Raw genomic sequence first — 20005 nt, 5'->3', positions numbered from 1 at the left:
TTGATAAAACTTTCTTTCACTGAATTCATTGATAAAACTTTCTTTCACTGAATTCATTGACAAAACATTCTTTCACTGAATTCATTGATAAAACATTCTTTCACTGAATTCATTGATAAAACATTCTTTCACTGAATTCATTGATAAAGCATTCTTTCACTGAATTCACTGATAAAACATTCTTTCACTGAATTCATTGATAAAACATTCTTCCACTGAATTCATTGATAAAACATTCTTTCACTGAATTCATTGATAAAACATTCTTTCACTGAATTCATTGATAAAACATTCTTTCACTGAATTCATTGATAAAACATTCTTTCACTGACTTCACCATAATATACATTGTAAGTTCACTTTAATATGTACTGGCCTTAATTATGAAGTAGGAATGACATGGCACAAAATATGGATATCTAAAATTTACACACCAGTAAAAATAACCCTGATATCTATACGGGAACCCCGACCTCAGCAATTCTCATCTTTCTGCACCTGTAATCTTACCTCATAATACATTGTATTTAATATGGAGTAAATATTGTTAATTTTCATGTATTAAGACCTAGCTTACTATTAATCCTTACTCAGAAAAATAGCTACAAACCTAGGAAACACAGAAACAGATGCTGAGTGGCTGAATTAGTTTTGTGAGACATGTATAACATTTTGGGACGAAACAGTTTTAGGACGAAACCAAAATGTTGGTGAAATTATTTATTTGTTGCAATCTGAATCATATATGGTACGGAATGGTATGGGGTTAAATAATCAAATATGGTACAGAATGGTATGGGGTTAAATAATTCTGGGGCTTTAGTACGGCATGGTATGGGGTTAAATAAGTTTGGGGCTTAACACCTACAGTTTCATAATCTACATAAACACATACAATAAGAAATTATGAAACAACTTCTTTATAAACAAACATCAGTGTTTCTTCCTAATGTTTTTCAGAGGTAGGGTTTCTTGTCAATAAATTCATCTAAAAATAATAAAATCATGATGTGGGCATAACATACAATGAAACTAATGAAAGGAAGAAGAAAGTCAAATTCAGGCCGGGCAACTTCTAAATTCTGATTGAAAAATTTGTCCATTAAAGGAATGATTGATTTGTTTACATATCTCAGTTATATTTTATAGATAACAAGATGCCAACAAAAAAATCTGTTACTAAAAAATTATTGAATCAATTTTGATTGGCCCAATCTATTACAGATTTTACAAGTAGTGATTTAAAGTGTTCTTATATGAAAGTATTATATGAAAAATCTGTCCCTTAGGATGAAGAGAGAAACACAGCTTCAAGTTTTACCTATGGATGAAGAATTTGGGTAAAAACAACAGCTTTACTAAAACTGACCCCCAATATGGGTTTAATGATGTTAGGGCGACATGAAATATTCATCTGTCACCCAAATTGTATTCATATCGACTGTATACTACCATTTGGTAACAGTTCAATGCTTATACTTACATTCATAATTTTATTTTATTTACTGTAGCTTAAGACGCGTTTAAATTTGCCGCTTCTCCTATCACTGACGTCATCAAGTTCAAATACCGGAACAGCCGAAATTTCCAGAAGGAATAATATAGTCCCTAATGTTGTTAACAATAGCAATCACATGAAATGTTTTTTGCACAATTTGGCTTTATATTATATTTTATAAACGCTTGTAGATATCTTCAAATTGTTCACAATTGCATAATTTCTGATTGTTTAAAAATAAAGCCGTTTTTCGGCGCATGATATACGGTTAACATTTAGAAGTGATGCAGCGTTGAATGGGTACTGCACAGGACAGACTCGATTCCTCGGAAACACTTATGTTTCTATCGACTGGATTTACGTTATTTTCAGAAGAAATCATCTCTTAAATTCTAAATGAACGTCGTCGTGACAGCAGGTGAAAAAGATTCCAAGGATATTTCATTAGAAACAGAATCCAGTCTAACCGGTCACATCAGTGTCGCTAACTTAGCAGACGATGTTCAACTTCACAGGGGCTCGATTTTTGAGTAAGGTAGGCCTTTGACATCAGTGAATAACCACATAACTATAATTCAGTATGCATACACAACCAGAAACCATGTCGATACTTTTAGATTTTTTTTTAAACAGGCTGGACTTTAAATGTTGTCGTGTCTAGCATTTCTGACATTCGACAACGAGCCCCTGTGTGACGACAGTGACAATTTGATTGCTTCCTATAGATCAGGAATAGAGCTTATAATAATTTTGTGTCGAGTCGGTCAACTTCATTTTTTCTATTATTAAATTTTACTCTCATAACTTGCGTTGCTTTTTTTGTGGTGGTTTACGTAGATCAATGCTAGCATTCGAAATCTCTCCTGGCCGAATGTAACTGGGGACCATTGTTTTGACCAGCAACACCTGGGACTGTATCCCTACTCTGACCGAATCTCTGTAAATTGTAGTATACACTCTGATGAATACAATTTGGTTTACTAACGACATATAGGCAAATGCAACACAGAATGTAAATATAACATTGTACTGAGCAACAATATTGTCAATATATGTATACACCCACAACAATACATGTATATACACAATACATGTATATACACACAACAATACATGTATACACACACAACAATACATGTAAACACCCACAACAATACATGTTTATACACAATACATGTATACACACACAACAATACATGTATATACACAATACATGTATACACACACAACAATACATGTATACACACACAACAATACATGTATACACACAATACATGTATACACACACAACAATACATGTATACACACACAACAATACATGTATACACACACAACAATACATGTATATACACAACAATACATATATGCTTAATTCCTGATGCATATATGAAAAAAAAACAAAGGAATGCATTTTCTCTTCAATCACAAATCCTTGCTACAAGCAATATCAAAAATTTGTCAACCGAAAAATATGATAGAAAACTGTAATGTTGATACTAGGGTAAATATATATAGCCAATACTAGTAGTTCTTAATGAATCTGTGATCATATGAATAACAACAAAACATCTCTAGGACTTGTATAAATGAAGGTGTTTTCATGCTTAAGCATAACAAATGTGCACAATCCAAACTCCTTGCTGCAGATAAATTATGCACTTTCACATGTTTTCCAACAATCAAAAAGAATTTTCTGAAAGACTTCAGGTGACATATTATTTTCAATGTCTTTCCTCTCTGGCGGAATTATAACACTCATACATAGTCGTCGTCACAAGGAATTGTGATATACACCAGTTTATAGACATATAACTTGAATAAATTCATAAATCACTTCTTTAAAAGATGCTTTATGGATTTGCCTGCTGTTGGTCTCTATGAAATGGTGGGTTGCGTATATGACTCTACTGAATCTTGAATGACTGGACTATATTGTGAATCACTTGAACTGTCTGCAAAAGTGGGACGTCTGTAACCATCGTCAACAGCATCAAACTGACCATTACTGTGGTCAGCTGACTCGTTCTTATACAGTGTATTATCTTGCTGGCTTTGGTGACACGACAATGTCTGTCCTGTGTCCAATGTCTGCCCCAAGTCTGAACCACTAACACCAGAACCTATCCCACTTGTGACGGCAGAGTTGACGTTCTCTTTACTGTTTTTACTGGAATGTACATGTTGAGGGTCATCCTGTTGTATAAGTGGTGCTTTACATGGTTCTGTTCTTTTGATCTGAAGGTCGGATAAGTCATTGGCTTTCTGGGGAAGCAAAGCGACCCTTGTTGGATCATCATCAGAAGAGTACTTGCTATCCTCAACTACACCTGAATCAATACTGTTTCCTTGAAACTGACCAGAGGTCTGTAAAAGATAATAAAAAGATATACCGTACCATTGTCTTAAATTGCCCCTATCAATGAATGATCCATATCAGTCAAACAAAAGACTTTTTTTCACAAACTTCAATTGTCAAAATCAAAGATGGCCACCTGTCAGCGATGTTCTTTTCTGATCTGACCCAAAATGCAATATGCACAACTAGGGACCAAAGGTAACATATCCCTGAAATTTGAGAAAAATCCTCTCAGTACCTTCTGAGAAATTCCCCTCAGTATTTTCTGAGAAATAACGATAACAAACTTCAAATGTCAAAATCCAACACCAAGTGAATCCTACACATGAAATTTGAGAAAGATCCCTTCAGCACTTTATGAGAAATAGCAATAACAAACTTTAATTGTCAAAATCCAAGATGGCCACCTGTCTGCCCTGTTATTTTTTTCAATTGGTCCCAAAAGGCAAAATGCATAACTAGGAAACAAGGGGAACTTACATGTGAAATTTGAGAAAGATCCCCTCAGTACTTTCTGAGAAATAGCGATAACAAACTTGTCAAAATCCAAGATGGCCACCTGTCAGAAATATTGTTTTTCGATCTGTCCCAAAATGCAATATGCACAACTAGGGACCAAGGGAAACCTACATATGAAATTTGGGAAAGATCCCCACAGTGTTCATTTAAAAACTAAAATAATAATAAATGAATTAATATGCCATAAACTTTTAATTGTTTTGACCAAATTACACAAAGAATCTTGACTTCAACAAAAACCCTTCAGGATACAAACCTCTGCCATCCCTTTGTCTACCTCTGGGACCTCAATCTCTTTTGTAGCTATATATGCTTTATGGTTCATATTCCTGAAAAATAGATAATTGCAAATACATAAATATTAGAAGTGATTAGAACATTTACCAACTGAAGGCACTTGAGGTTATGAAATATTGTAAAAGATTTAGAGCTAGAAATATATACCTGACAACAGGTTTGGATCTATAACTATATGTTGAGTGCTACCTGACTTTGGTAGCCCTGTTATTAACTTTGAAACCCTACCTGACTTGTAACCCTACCTGACTTGTAACCCTACCTGACTTATAACACTACCTGACTTAAAACCCTACCTGACCTGTAACCCTACCTGACTTGTAACCCTACCTGACTTGTAACCCTACCTGACTTATAACCCTACCTGACTTAAAACCCTACCTGACTTGTAACCCTACCTGACTTGTAACCCTACCTGACTAGTACTTATAACCCTACCTGACTTGTAACCCTACCCGACATATGTAATCCTACCTCAACAAAATGGCCACCATGGCTGCCATGTCAAAGTTTTTACGAGGTCAAAAAATAACAACACTTTGGTGGCTCTCCTTCCTTAACATCCTCACCAATTTCCAGCTCAATCTCACCAGTGGAACTGGAGAAGAAGTTTAAAATGTGTTTTTCAAGATGGCTGCCATGGCAGCCATCTTGGATTTCTGACTGACCCAATAAATACCAACACTTAGCCAGGACCATCTCATGATCATTTCTGGCAAGTTAGAGCTGAATCCCACTGGTGGAATTTGAGAAGAAGTTTGAAATAGGTGTTGTTCAGAAGAACCATGATTGCGCAATCATGTTACAAAATGGCCGCCATGCCTGCCATGTCAAAGTTTTTACAAGGCCAAAAAATAACAACACTTTGTTGGCTCTCCTTCCTTAACATCCTCACCAATTTCCAGCTCAATGGCAGTTGTGGGTCAGATGACCTAAAAATGTAACCCTACTTGACTTTGTTACCCTACCGAACATATTCAACCCTATTGAACTTTGCAACCCTACCTAGCTTTGTTAACCCTAGTATATGTTATAACCCTAATGAACTTTCTACCTGTTTTTGGTAACCCTTTCTTTACTTTGCAACCTTACATGACTTTGGTAACCCTACCTGACTTGTAACCCTGTTGAACTTTGTAACTCTACCTGACATATGTAACCCTACACGACATATGTAACCCTACCTGACAAATGTAACCCTACCTGACATATGTAACATAGGTAACATTACCTGACATTGATATTTGTCCAGTAACATTACCTGACTTGATATTTGTCCAGTAACATTACCTGACGTTGGTATTTGTCCAGTAACATTACCTGATGTTGGTATTTGTCCAGTAACATTACCTGACTTGGTATTTGTCCAGTAACATTACCTGACTTGGTATTTGTCCAGTAACATTACCTGATATTGGTACAATGTATTTGTCCAGTAACATTACCTGACTTGGTATTTGTCCAGTAACATTACCTGACTTGGTATTTGTCCAGTAACATTACCTGATGTTGGTATTTGTCCAGTAACATTACCTGACTTGATATTTGTCCAGTAACATTACCTGATGTTGGTATTTGTCCAGTAACATTACCTGACTTGGTATTTGTCCAGTAACATTACCTGACTTGATATTTGTCCAGTAACATTACCTGACGTTGATATTTGTCCAGTAACATTACGTGACTTGATATTTGTCCAGTAACATTACCTGACTTGGTATTTGTCCAGTAACATTACCTGATGTTGGTATTTGTCCAGTAACATTACCTGATGTTGGTATTTGTCCAGTAACATTACCTGACGTTGATATTTGTCCAGTAACATTACGTGACTTGATATTTGTCCAGTAACATTACCTGACTTGGTATTTGTCCAGTAACATTACCTGACTTTGTATTTGTCCAGTAACATTACCTGACTTGGTATTTGTCCAGTAACATTACCTGATGTTGGTATTTGTCCAGTAACTTACCTGACTTGATATTTGTCCAGTAACATTACCTGACTTGATATTTGTCCAGTAACATTACCTGACTTGGTATTTGTCCAGTAACATTACCTGACGTTGGTATTCGTCCAGTAACATTACCTGATGTTGGTATTGTCCAGTAACATTACCTGACTTGGTATTTGTCCAGTAACATTACCTGATGTTGGTATTTATCCAGTAACATTACCTGACTTGGTATTTGTCCAGTAACATTACCTGACTTGGTATTTGTCCAGTAACATTACCTGATGTTGGTATTTATCCAGTAACATTACCTGACCTGGTATTTGTCCAGGAACATTACCTGACTTGATATTTGTCCAGTAACATTACCTGACTTGGTATTCGTCCAGTAACATTACCTGACTTGGTATTTGTCCAGTAACATTACCTGATGTTGGTATTTGTCCAGTTACATTACCTGACGTTGGTATTCGTCCAGTAACATTACCTGACGTTGGTATTCGTCCAGTAACATTACCTGATGTTGGTATTTGTCCAGTAACATTACCTGATGTTGGTATTTGTCCAGTAACATTACCTGATGTTAATATTTGTCCAGTAACATAACCAGACTTGGTATTTGTCCAGTAACATTACCTGACATTGATATTTGTCCAGTAACATTACCTGACTTGGTATTTGTCCAGTAACATTACCTGACTTGGTATTCGTCCAGTAACATTACCTGACGTTGGTATTCGTCCAGTAACATTACCTGATGTTGGTATTTGTCCAGTAACATTACCTGATGTTGGTATTTGTCCAGTAACATTACCTGATGTTAATATTTGTCCAGTAACATAACCAGACTTGGTATTTGTCCAGTAACATTACCTGACATTGATATTTGTCCAGTAACATTACCTGACTTGGTATTTGTCCAGTAACATTACCTGACGTTGATATTTGTCCAGTAACATTACGTGACTTGCTATTTGTCCAGTAACATTACCTGACTTGGTATTTGTCCAGTAACATTACCTGACTTGGTATTTGTCCAGTAACATTACCTGACTTGGTATTTGTCCAGTAACATTACCTGATGTTGGTATTTGTCCAGTAACTTACCTGACTTGATATTTGTCCAGTAACATTACCTGACTTGGTATTTGTCCAGTAACATTACCTGACGTTGGTATTTGTCCAGTAACATTACCTGACTTGGTATTTGTCCAGTAACCTTACCTGACTTGGTATTCGTCCAGTAACATTACCTGACGTTGGTATTCGTCCAGTAACATTACCTGACGTTGGTATTCGTCCAGTAACATTACCTGACGTTGGTATTTGTCCAGTAACCTAACCTGACTTGGTATTCGTCCAGTAACATTACCTGACTTGGTATTCGTCCAGTAACATTACCTGACGTTGGTATTTGTCCAGTAACCTTACCTGACTTGATATTTGTCCAGTAACATTACCTGACTTGGTATTTGTCCAGTAACATTACCTGACGTTGGTATTCGTCCAGTAACATTACCTGACGTTGGTATTTGTCCAGTAACATTACCTGACTTGGTATTTGTCCAGTAACATTACCTGACGTTGGTATTTGTCCAGTAACATTACCTTACGTTGGTATTCGTCCAGTAACATTACCTGACGTTGGTATTTGTCCAGTAACATTACCTGACTTGGTATTTGTCCAGTAACATTACCTGACGTTGGTATTCGTCCAGTAACATTACCTGACGTTGGTATTTGTCCAGTAACATTACCTGACTTGGTATTTGTCCAGTAACATTACCTGACTTGGTATTTGTCCAGTAACATTACCTGACTTGATATTCGTCCAGTAACATTACCGGACTTGGTATTTGTCCAGTAACATTACCTGACTTGGTATTTGTCCAGTAACATTACCTGACTTGGTATTTTTCCAGCAACATTACCTGATGTTGGTATTTATCCAGTAACATTACCTGACTTGGTATTTGTCCAGGAACATTACCTGACTTGGTATTTGTCCAGTAACATTACCTGGCGTTGGTATTTGTCCAGTAACATAACCTTACGTTGGTATTCGTCCAGTAACATTACCTGACGTTGGTATTTGTCCAGTAACATTACCTGACTTGGTATTTGTCCAGTAACATTACCTGACATTGATATTTGTCCAGTAACATTACCTGATGTTGGTATTTGTCCAGTAACCTTACCTGACTTAGTATTTGTCCAGTAACATTACCTGACTTGGTATTTGTCCAGTAACATTTCCTGACATTGATATTTGTCAAGTAACATTACCTGACATTGATATTTGTCCAGTAACATTACCTGATGTTGGTATTTGTCCAGTAACATTACCTGATGTTGGTATCTGTCCAGTAACATTACCTGATGTTGGTATTTGTCCAGTAACATTACTTGACTTGATATTTGTCCAGGAACATTACCTGATGTTGGTATTTGTCCAGTAACATTACCTGATGTTGGTATTTGTCCAGTAACATTACCTGACTTGGTATTTGTCCAGTAACATTACCTGATGTTGGTATTTGTCCAGCAACATTTCCTGACATTGATATTTGTCCAGTAACATTACCTGACATTGATATTTGTCCAGTAACATTACCTGATGTTGGTATTTGTCCAGTAACATTACCTGACTTGGTATTTGTCCAGTAACATTACCTGATGTTGGTATTTGTCCAGTAACATTTCCTGACATTGATATTTGTCCAGTAACCTTACCTGATATTGATATTTGTCCAGTAACATTACCTGATGTTGGTATTCGTCCAGTAACATTACCTGATGTTGGTATTTGTCCAGTAACATTACCTGACTTGGTATTCGTCCAGTAACATTACCTGACTTGGTATTTATCCAGTAACATTACCTGATGTTGGTATTTATCCAGTAACATTACCTGACTTGATATTTGTCCAGTAACATTACCTGACTTGGTATTTGTCCAGTAACATTACCTGACTTGGTATTTGTCCAGTAACATTACCTGACATTGATATTTGTCCAGTAACATTACCTGACATTGGTATTTGTCCAGTAACATTACCTGATGTTGGTATTTGTCCAGTAACATTACCTGACCTTGGTATTGTCCAGTAACATTACCTGACTTGGTATTTGTCCAGTAACATTACCTGACTTGATATTTGTCCAGTAACATTACCTGACGTTGGTATTGTCCAGTAACATTACCTGACTTGATATTTGTCCAGTAACATTACGTGACTTGGTATTTGTCCAGTAACATTACCTGACTTGGTATTGTCCAGTAAACTTACCTGAATTTGACACCAACCAGAACAGCTATAATGATTAACAGAATAACACCTGCAACTACACCAATGATAATCCCCACGGAATTGTCACCTTCTCCTGTGGACAGAAAACAAAAGGCCAATTAGACCTTTATCACTCACTTGGTACAGGCCAATCATGCTTGTGACAAAGTAGTAAGGTAAAATTAATTTACAGAAAATTGCCAGTGTAAACAAACTAAGAACTAGTAACTGTTTCACTTGGCATGTTCTTAACAACTAATGTACAAAGCTATTAAATTTTGCATTTCCAATGATCATGGTCAGGTGCAAAACTTGATGTGAGAGTTAACTAAATATAACGCACGCACATACGCATGTTAGTATAGATGTTTACACGCACATACACATGTTAGTATAGATGTTTACACACACACACATGTTAGTATAGATGTTTACACACATACACATGTTAGTATAGATGTTTACACACACATACACATGTTAGTATAGATGTTTACACCCACATACACATGTTAGTATAGATGTTTACACACACATACACATGTTAGTATAGATGTTTACACACATACACATGTTAGTATAGATGTTTACACACACATACACATGTTAGTATAGATGTTTACACACACATACACACGTTAGTATAGATGTTTACACACATACACATGTTAGTTTAGATGTTTACACACATACACATGTTAGTATAGATGCTTACACACATACACACATGTTAGTATAGATGTTTACACACACATACACATGTTAAATTAGTATAGATGTTTACTCACATACACATGTTAGTATATATCTTTACACCCACATACACATGTTAGTATAGATGTTTACACGCATACACATGTTAGTATAGATGTTTTCATTTATAATTTAGAGAGGAATCGTCATTCCTGTAGCTGTAAACTAGAGCTGTCACCGAGGGGGTATAACTTACTCTTAATGATCCTTACCTGAAACTGAGGCAGCCATATTGACAGATAATCCGACCACTAATTTGGAGGAAGTGCTCATTGGTCCGTATCCTCCAGGGAATATGCCACGGACAGTACAGTTGTAGGGCCCAGGGGATAATGATGTAATTGTAAACTTCATCATGCTGTCACTGGCAGTAATATTGACAGCTAGAAAAAAAAGAAATTGTTCAATGTTTCGCCTCATCTTTCAACCACACTAATTACCCCTGTTTGCCTCATTGATCAGCCAAACTAATTACCCGTTTGCCTCATTGATCAGCCACACAAATTACCCCTGTTTACCTCATTGATCAGCCACACTAATTACCCCTGTTTGCCTCATTGATCAGCCAAACTAATTACCCCTGTTTACCTCATCTCTCAACCACAAAAATTACCCCTGTTTGCCTCATTGATCAGTCACACTAATTACCCCTGTTTGCCTCATTGATCAGCCACACTAATTACCCCTGTTTGCCTCATTAATCAGCCACACTAATTACCCCGTTTGCCTCATTGATCAGCCACACTAATTACCCCCGTTTGCCTCATTGATCAGCCACACTAATTACCCCTGTTTGCCTCATTAATCAGTCACTCTAATTACCCCTGTTTGCCTCATTGATCAGTCACTCTAATTACCCCTGTTTGCCTCATTAATCAGTCACTCTAATTACCCCTGTTTGCCTCATTAATCAGCCACACTAATTACCCCTGTTTGCCTCATTAATCAGTCACTCTAATTACCCCTGTTTGCCTCATTAATCAGTCACTCTAATTACCCCTGTTTGCCTCATTGATCAGCCACACTAATAACCCCTGTTTGCATCATTTATCAGCCACACTAATTACCCATTTGCCTCATTGATCAGCCACACTAATAACCCCTGTTTGCCTCATTTATCAGCCACACTAATTACCCCTGTTTGCCTCATTGATCAGCCACACTAATAACCCCTGTTTGCCTCATTTATCAGCCACACTAATTACCCCTGTTTGCCTCATTGATCAGCCACACTAATAACCCCTGTTTGCCTCATATATCAGCCACACTAATTACCCCTGTTTGCCTCATTGATCAGCCACACTAATTACCCCTGTTTGCCTCATTGATCAGCCACACTAATAACCCCTGTTTGCCTCATTTATCAGCCACACTAATTACCCCTGTTTGCCTCATTTATCAGCCACACTAATTACCCCAGTGCAACATCCAAAGGCGACTCCTGCATGGCAGCAGGAATATGTTTAACTATTTACATGCAATCATTTATATGGCCACAAGGTGGAGATCTGAATGATTAGAAACTTTTAAGAGGCAACTTTAGAATTACGATTCAACATGCCAATTGATACTTGGCTAATCATGGCAGTGTTTGAATCTCTTCATGCCCATCAAGTATATAGTTAGGAATATCAGTTCCATCGTAAAGCTGGGACATGTCCAGAAGATGCTGACTAACCTGTACAGTTGTATTTACTACAGTAAATAACCTGATATGCCACAGCTGGGCTATGATCAGGGGAATTAGCCTCATATGGTCCCCAAGTTGTGTTAAAGCCGCGGGGTTCAGTGAGCTCTATTTCTACGTCTGGCGGGGCATCATTTGGTACTGCAAAACAACATTTAATGATATGAACAACGATACAAGTTAGATTGCTACACTTGTTGGTTGGTTGTGACTTGGATCTTGCTACTTCAATAGAATTAGTGTCAAAACTGCTCTTATCTCTTTGCACTGTTCATAGTAAAACCGTTACTTGACGTTCATAAAAACAAAGAATTGCCTTATAATAATGATCTGGCTATGATGGTATTAAATTTCCTTATAATAATGATCTGGCTATGATGGTATTAAATTTCCTTAACTTAAAGGAATTCTTTAACTTTGAATTTTCCAAAGGAAAGCATTACAGAATTGAAGGAAGGTTCCTTAATGAGGATTTTTCTATTAAATCTAATAAAGATTTCTTATGGAACATTTTACACTCGGGTACTTCCATAAGATAAGGAACATTGATTAACAGGAGCTCAAGTTCCTAAATGAAATTAAAGTGTTCAGCATAGTTTTCCCTCGATACTCAGTTCAAGAAAAAATGATATGACATTAGACGCATGAGAAAACAATAGCACACCATACCTCCATATTTAAGGAAGGGTACAGATGTCCCCCACTCAATTCCACTGCTGACCAGTAAACCTTGGGTAGTGTCTACCTCAACAGACATCCCGAATCTGTAGTCTCGGAATGAACTCTTCAAATTTATCTCCAATTCATTCACCGATTTACGTACAACCTTATCCTGTAGCTCCCCCTGGTGGTAAAAAGAAAGATATTCATCAATATTTTTGAATATTGGGATTGTGAAAACAATGGAAGATCTCTAGAATGCATAAAGTATGAAATCAAACATATAATGTCTTATTGTTTAATCATTCTAGATCTCCCATATATAATGTCTTATTGTTTAATCATTCTAGATCTCCCATATATAATGTCTTATTGTTTAATCATTCTAGATCTCCCATATATAATGTCTTATTGTTTAATCATTCTAGATCACCAACATATAATGTCTTATTGTTTAATCATTCTAGATCTCCCATATATAATGTCTTATTGTTTAATCATTCTAGATCTCCCACATATAATGTCTTATTGTTTAATCATTCTAGATCTCCCATATATAATGTCTTATTGTTTAATCATTCTAGATCTCCCATATATAATGTCTTATTGTTTAATCATTCTAGATCACCAACATATAATGTCTTATTGTTTAATCATTCTAGATCACCAACATATAATGTCTTATTGTTTAATCATTCTAGATCACCAACATATAATGTCTTATTGTTTAATCATTCTAGATCTCCCATATATAATGTCTTATTGTTTAATCATTCTAGATCTCCTACATATAATGTCTTATTGTTTAATCATTCTAGATCACCAACATATAATGTCTTATTGTTTAATCATTCTAGATCTCCCATATATAATGTCTTATTGTTTAATCATTCTAGATCTCCCATATATAATGTCTTATTGTTTAATCATTCTAGATCTCCCATATATAATGTCTTATTGTTTAATCATTTTAGATCTCCCATATATAATGTCTTATTGTTTAATCATTCTAGATCTCCCATATATAATGTCTTATTGTTTAATCATTCTAGATCTCCCATATATAATGTCTTATTGTTTAATCATTCTAGATCACCAACATATAATGTCTTATTGTTTAATCATTTTAGATCTCCCATATATAATGTCTTATTGTTTAATCATTCTAGATCTCCCATATATAATGTCTTATTGTTTAATCATTCTAGATCACCAACATATAATGTCTTATTGTTTAATCATTCTAGATCTTCCATATATAATGTCTTATTGTTTAATCATTCTAGATCTCCCATATATAATGTCTTATTGTTTAATCATTCTAGATCACCAACATATAATGTCTTATTGTTTAATCATTCTAGATCTCCCATATATAATGTCTTATTGTTTAATCATTCTAGATCTCCCATATATAATGTCTTATTGTTTAATCATTCTAGATCTCCCATATATAATGTCTTATTGTTTAATCATTCTAGATCTCCAACATATAATGTCTTATTGTTTAATCATTCTAGATCACCAACATATAATGTCTTATTGTTTAATCATTCTAGATCTTCCATATATAATGTCTTATTGTTTAATCATTCTAGATCTCCCATATATAATGTCTTATTGTTTAATCATTCTAGATCACCAACATATAATGTCTTATTGTTTAATCATTCTAGATCTCCCATATATAATGTCGTATTGTTTAATCATTCTAGATCTCCCATATATAATGTCTTATTGTTTAATCATTCTAGATCACCAACATATAATGTCTTATTGTTTAATCATTCTAGATCTCCAACATATAATGTCTTATTGTTTAATCATTCTAGATCTCCAACATATAATGTCTTATTGTTTAATCATTCTAGATCTCCAACGTATAATGTCTTATTGTTTAATCATTCTAGATCTCCCATATATAATGTCTATTGTTTAATCATTCTAGATCTCCAACAAATAATGTCTTATTGTTTAATCATTCTAGATCTTAATTGTTATCTAGAATTGTTATTACGACGAGAACTTTACCTCACAAAGATGAGAATTGTTATTACGACGAGAACTTTACCTTACAAAGATCAGAATTGTTATTACGACGAGAACTTTACCTTACAAAGATGAGAATTGTTATTACGACGAGAACTTTACCTTACAAAGATGAGAGTTGTTATTACGACGAGAACTTTACCTTACAAAGATCAGAATTGTTATTACGATGAGAACTTTACCTTACAAAGATCAGAATTGTTATTACGACAAGAACTTTACCTTACAAAGATCAGAATTGTTATTATGACATGAACTTTACCTTACAAAGATGAGAGTTGTTATTACGACGAGAACTTTACCTTACAAAGATGAGAATTGTTATTACGACGAGAACTTTACCTTACAAAGATCAGAATTGTTATTACGACGAGAACTTTACCTTACAAAGATCAGAATTGTTATTACGACGAGAACTTTACCTTACAAAGATGAGAATTGTTATTACGACGAGAACTTTACCTTACAAAGATGAGAATTGTTATTACGACGAGAACTTTACCTTACAAAGATGAGAATTGTTATTACAACGAGAACTTTACCTTACAAAGATGAGAATTGTTATTACGACGACAAATTTACCTTACAAAGATGAGAATTGTTATTACGACATGAACTTTACCTTACAAAGATCAGAATTGTTATTACAACGAGAACTTTACCTTACAAAGATGAGAATTGTTATTACAACGAGAACTTTACCTTACAAAGATGAGAATTGTTATTACGACGAGAACTTTACCTTACAAAGATGAGAATTGTTATTACGACGAGAACTTTACCTTACAAAGATCAGAATTGTTATTACGACGAGAACTTTACCTTACAAAGATGAGAATTGTTATTACGACGACACCAGACAATGCTGTAGTTTGTTATAGACTTGACAGTTGTTGCGTAAGGCTGACTTTGGTCCAGCCACATAATTCTGACAAACGTGTCATTCATGGCTTCCACAGTAAACTTCCCAATATGTTTTACAACAGGGCCTGTGGAAAAGATTTAAGGAGCTATTACATATTCATATTACATATTCATATTACATAAATCTCTTCAAAATGAGTTCTCCATTATAATAATGAGCTGTAAGGCAACTATAAAATTCACTAAACCATATCACAAGTAGGAGACATTTCCCAAATTACAAACTTCAACTTCACCAAAATATGGCATTTTAATGTAACTCCTGGTAAAAACACTTCCTAAGAATGACATTACATGTGGTTGTTCCATTGTGATTACAATTTTATTTCAATTTCTCAAAATCTGAAGGGTTTTTTACCCAAACATATGCCAAAAACTAAATTCACTTCATAATAAAATGCAGTTACATATAATCTGGGTTGGAAAACCTCTGATATTGTCGGAGAAACTGAGTTTTATGAAAACCTTTAAAATTCAATTTCTCAGCATCCCAAAATATCAGACATAGAAAATAGTATATGGACGATATACTGCAAATGATGATTGAGATTTGTGCTGCAATATACAAATATATCATGGGTGTCTGTGCAAAAGTCCAGAATATTTGACGCAAGGAACGACCGATGTTCTACTGCACAAGGTCAAAGGCCGAGCGCAATAAAACATTGGTCTGGACTATTACACAGACACCCATGATATACTTGTTTTATTACATAATCACTAAAACTCACTTATAATCAATGAAATCTCGACTTTCCTGTGTGCCTAGAAGTATAGCCATGACTGTTGTCTGGCAGTGTTGACATCTGAGTAACTTAGATGCTTGAATGGGTAGGACTAAATTCCAAAATGTGACAGGTGTTCAAAAGTTCACATGTGACCAAATTCCGAAACGTGAAAGGTGTTCAATAGTAATTTTAGCCATGCAATAGTTCAAAATATAGCTTATGATTATACAAAATGTAGTTAAGGAAAATCAAACGCATTATATATTATTATATCCACTCTATGATGTATGACTATTAAATAGATATTATTATATCCACTCTATGATGTATAACTATTAAATAGATATTATTATATCCACTCTATGATGTATAACTATTAAATAGATATTATTATATCCACTATATGATGTATAACTATTAAATGAATATTATTATATCCACTATATGATGTATAACTATTAAATAGATATTATTATATCCACTATATGATGTATGACTATTAAATAGATATCATTATATCCACTCTATGATGTATAACTATTAAATAGATATTATTATATCCACTATATGATGTATAACTATTAAATAGATATTATTATATCCACTATATGATGTATAACTATTAAATAAATATTATTATATCCACTATATGATGTATAACTATTAAATAAATATTATTATATCCACTATATGATGTATGACTATTAAATATATTATTATATCCACTATATGATGTATGACTATTAAATAGATATTATTGTATCCACTATATGATGTATAACTATTAAATAGATATTATTATATCCACTATATGATGTATAACTATTAAATAGATATTATTATATCCACTCTATGATGTATAACTATTAAATAGATATTATTATATCCACTATATGATGTATAACTATTAAATAGATATTATTGTATCCACTATATGATGTATAACTATTAAATAAATATTATTATATCCACTCTATGATGTATAACTATTAAATAAATATTATTATATCCACTATATGATGTATAACTATTAAATATATATTATTATATCCACTATATGATGTATAACTATTAAATAGATATTATTATATCCACTATATGATGTATAACTATTAAATAGATATTATTATATCCACTCTATGATGTATAACTATTAAATAGATATTATTATATCCACTCTATGATGTATAACTATTAAATAGATATTATTATATCCACTATATGATGTATAACTATTAAATAGATATTATTATATCCACTAGCTATATGATGTATAACTATTTTGTAATTAGAGTGAAATGTTGATGAGGACACTGTTATCACTAGGAAAGTAACACAATGATTGTAAAAGTGACAAAAGTCTTCAAAGTCTTGTTTAGAGTTTAAAGTTTAGAGAGCACTGCTAAAGAGTGAAAGGTAGGGTGGTAGACTTACGGTGAAGTAAGAGTGATAGGTAGGGTGGTAGACTTACGGTGAAGTAAGAGTGATAGGTAGGGTGGTAGACTTACGGTGAAGTAAGAGTGATAGGTAGGGTGGTAGACTTACGGTGAAGTAAGAGTGATAGGTAGGGTGGTAGACTTACGGTGAAGTAAGAGTGATAGGTAGGGTGGTAGACTTACGGTGAAGTAAGAGTGATAGGTAGGGTGGTAGACTTACGGTGAAGTAAGAGTGATAGGTAGGGTGGCTATAGACTTACGGTGAAGTAAGAGTGATAGGTAGGGTGGTAGACTTAAGGTGAAGTAAGAGTGATAGGTAGGGTGGCTATAGACTTACGGTGAAGTAAGAGTGATGGGTAGGGTGGTAGACTTACGGTGAAGTAAGAGTGATAGGTAGGGTGGCTATAGACTTACGGTGAAGTAAGAGTGATAGGTAGGGTGGTAGACTTACGGTGAAGTAAGAGTGATAGGTAGGGTGGTAGACTTACGGTGAAGTAAGAGTGATAGGTAGGGTGGTAGACTTACGGTGAAGTAAGAGTGATAGGTAGGGTGGTAGACTTACGGTGAAGTAAGAGTGATAGGTAGGGTGGTAGACTTACGTTGAAGTAAGAGTGATAGGTAGGGTGGTAGACTTACGTTGAAGTAAGAGTGATAAGTAGGGTGGTAGACTTACGGTGAAGTAAGAGTGATAGGTAGGGTGGTAGACTTACGGTGAAGTAAGAGTGATAGGTAGGGTGGTAGACTTACGGTGAAGTAAGAGTGATAGGTAGGGTGGCTATAGACTTACGGTGAAGTAAGAGTGATAGGTAGGGTGGTAGACTTACATTGAAGTAAGAGTGATAGGTAGGGTGGTAGACTTACGTTGAAGTAAGAGTGATAGGTAGGGTGGTAGACTTACGGTGAAGTAAGAGTGATAGGTAGGGTGGTAGACTTACGGTGAAGTAAGAGTGATAGGTAGGGTGGTAGACTTACGGTGAAGTAAGAGTGATAGGTAGGGTGGTAGACTTACGTTGAAGTAAGAGTGATAGGTAGGGTGGTAGACTTACGGTGAAGTAAGAGTGATAGGTAGGGTGGTAGACTTACGGTGAAGTAAGAGTGATGGGTAGGGTGGTAGACTTACGTTGAAGTAAGAGTGATAGGTAGGGTGGTAGACTTACGGTGAAGTGAGAGTGATAGGTAGGGTGGTAGACTTACGGTGAAGTAAGAGTGATAGGTAGCTATAGGGTGGTAGACTTACGGTGAAGTAAGAGTGATAGGTAGGGTGGTAGACTTACGGTGAAGTAAGAGTGATAGGTAGGGTGGCTATAGACTTACGGTGAAGTAAGAGTGATAGGTAGGGTGGTAGACTTACGGTGAAGTAAGAGTGATAGGTAGGGTGGTAGACTTACGGTGAAGTAAGAGTGATAGGTGAGGTGGTAGACTTACGTTGAAGTAAGAGTGATAGGTAGGGTGGTAGACTTACGGTGAAGTAAGAGTGATAGGTAGGGTGGCTATAGACTTACGGTGAAGTGAGAGTGATAGGTAGGGTGGTAGACTTACGGTGAAGTAAGAGTGATAGGTAGGGTGGTAGACTTACGTTGAAGTAGAGGTAGAAGATAGAGTTGGGAGGAGTCATTGTGAGAATATCCCTTCATATTCTTCAGAGCCAGCTCCACGCGGTATTTACAGGTGCTACATAGTCCATTTATAGATAGAAAGTTCTCTGAGGTATTGGTGTGTTTAACTGTGGAAAACAGTTTTGGGACAGTCAAGATTTGTGTTCCGTTCTCCAGTAAGAAACTAGTAGCATTGTAGAGTTGAATTCTTCCATTCTGAACCTTTTCTGGAATGTTCTGTTGGGTAAAATAATGTTT

At 35.2% G+C, this 20005-nt stretch overlaps 1 protein-coding gene across 3 annotated transcripts in view; it reads right to left on the bottom strand.

The window, feature by feature from the left end:
- Positions 1–2801: 2801 nt before the first annotated feature.
- LOC117324907 overlaps positions 2802–20005 on the bottom strand; it is an 85062-nt gene continuing 67858 nt past the window's right edge. For all 3 annotated transcript variants that reach the window (XM_033880744.1, XM_033880745.1, XM_033880746.1), the window contains 8 exons: positions 19729–19984; positions 15887–16053; positions 13025–13199; positions 12347–12496; positions 10881–11051; positions 9916–10009; positions 4630–4702; positions 2802–3862 (listed from right to left, as the gene is read on the bottom strand). In XM_033880744.1, coding sequence (XP_033736635.1) covers positions 3374–3862; positions 4630–4702; positions 9916–10009; positions 10881–11051; positions 12347–12496; positions 13025–13199; positions 15887–16053; positions 19729–19984 — 1575 coding nt within the window. In that variant the 3' untranslated portion in view covers positions 2802–3373. The remainder of the gene's footprint in view (positions 3863–4629; positions 4703–9915; positions 10010–10880; positions 11052–12346; positions 12497–13024; positions 13200–15886; positions 16054–19728; positions 19985–20005) is intronic.

This window comes from Pecten maximus, chromosome 4 (genome assembly GCF_902652985.1).
Source record: "Pecten maximus chromosome 4, xPecMax1.1, whole genome shotgun sequence".
Taxonomy (NCBI): Eukaryota; Metazoa; Mollusca; class Bivalvia; order Pectinida; family Pectinidae; genus Pecten; species Pecten maximus.
This window is presented reverse-complemented; position numbering and strand designations above follow the sequence as displayed.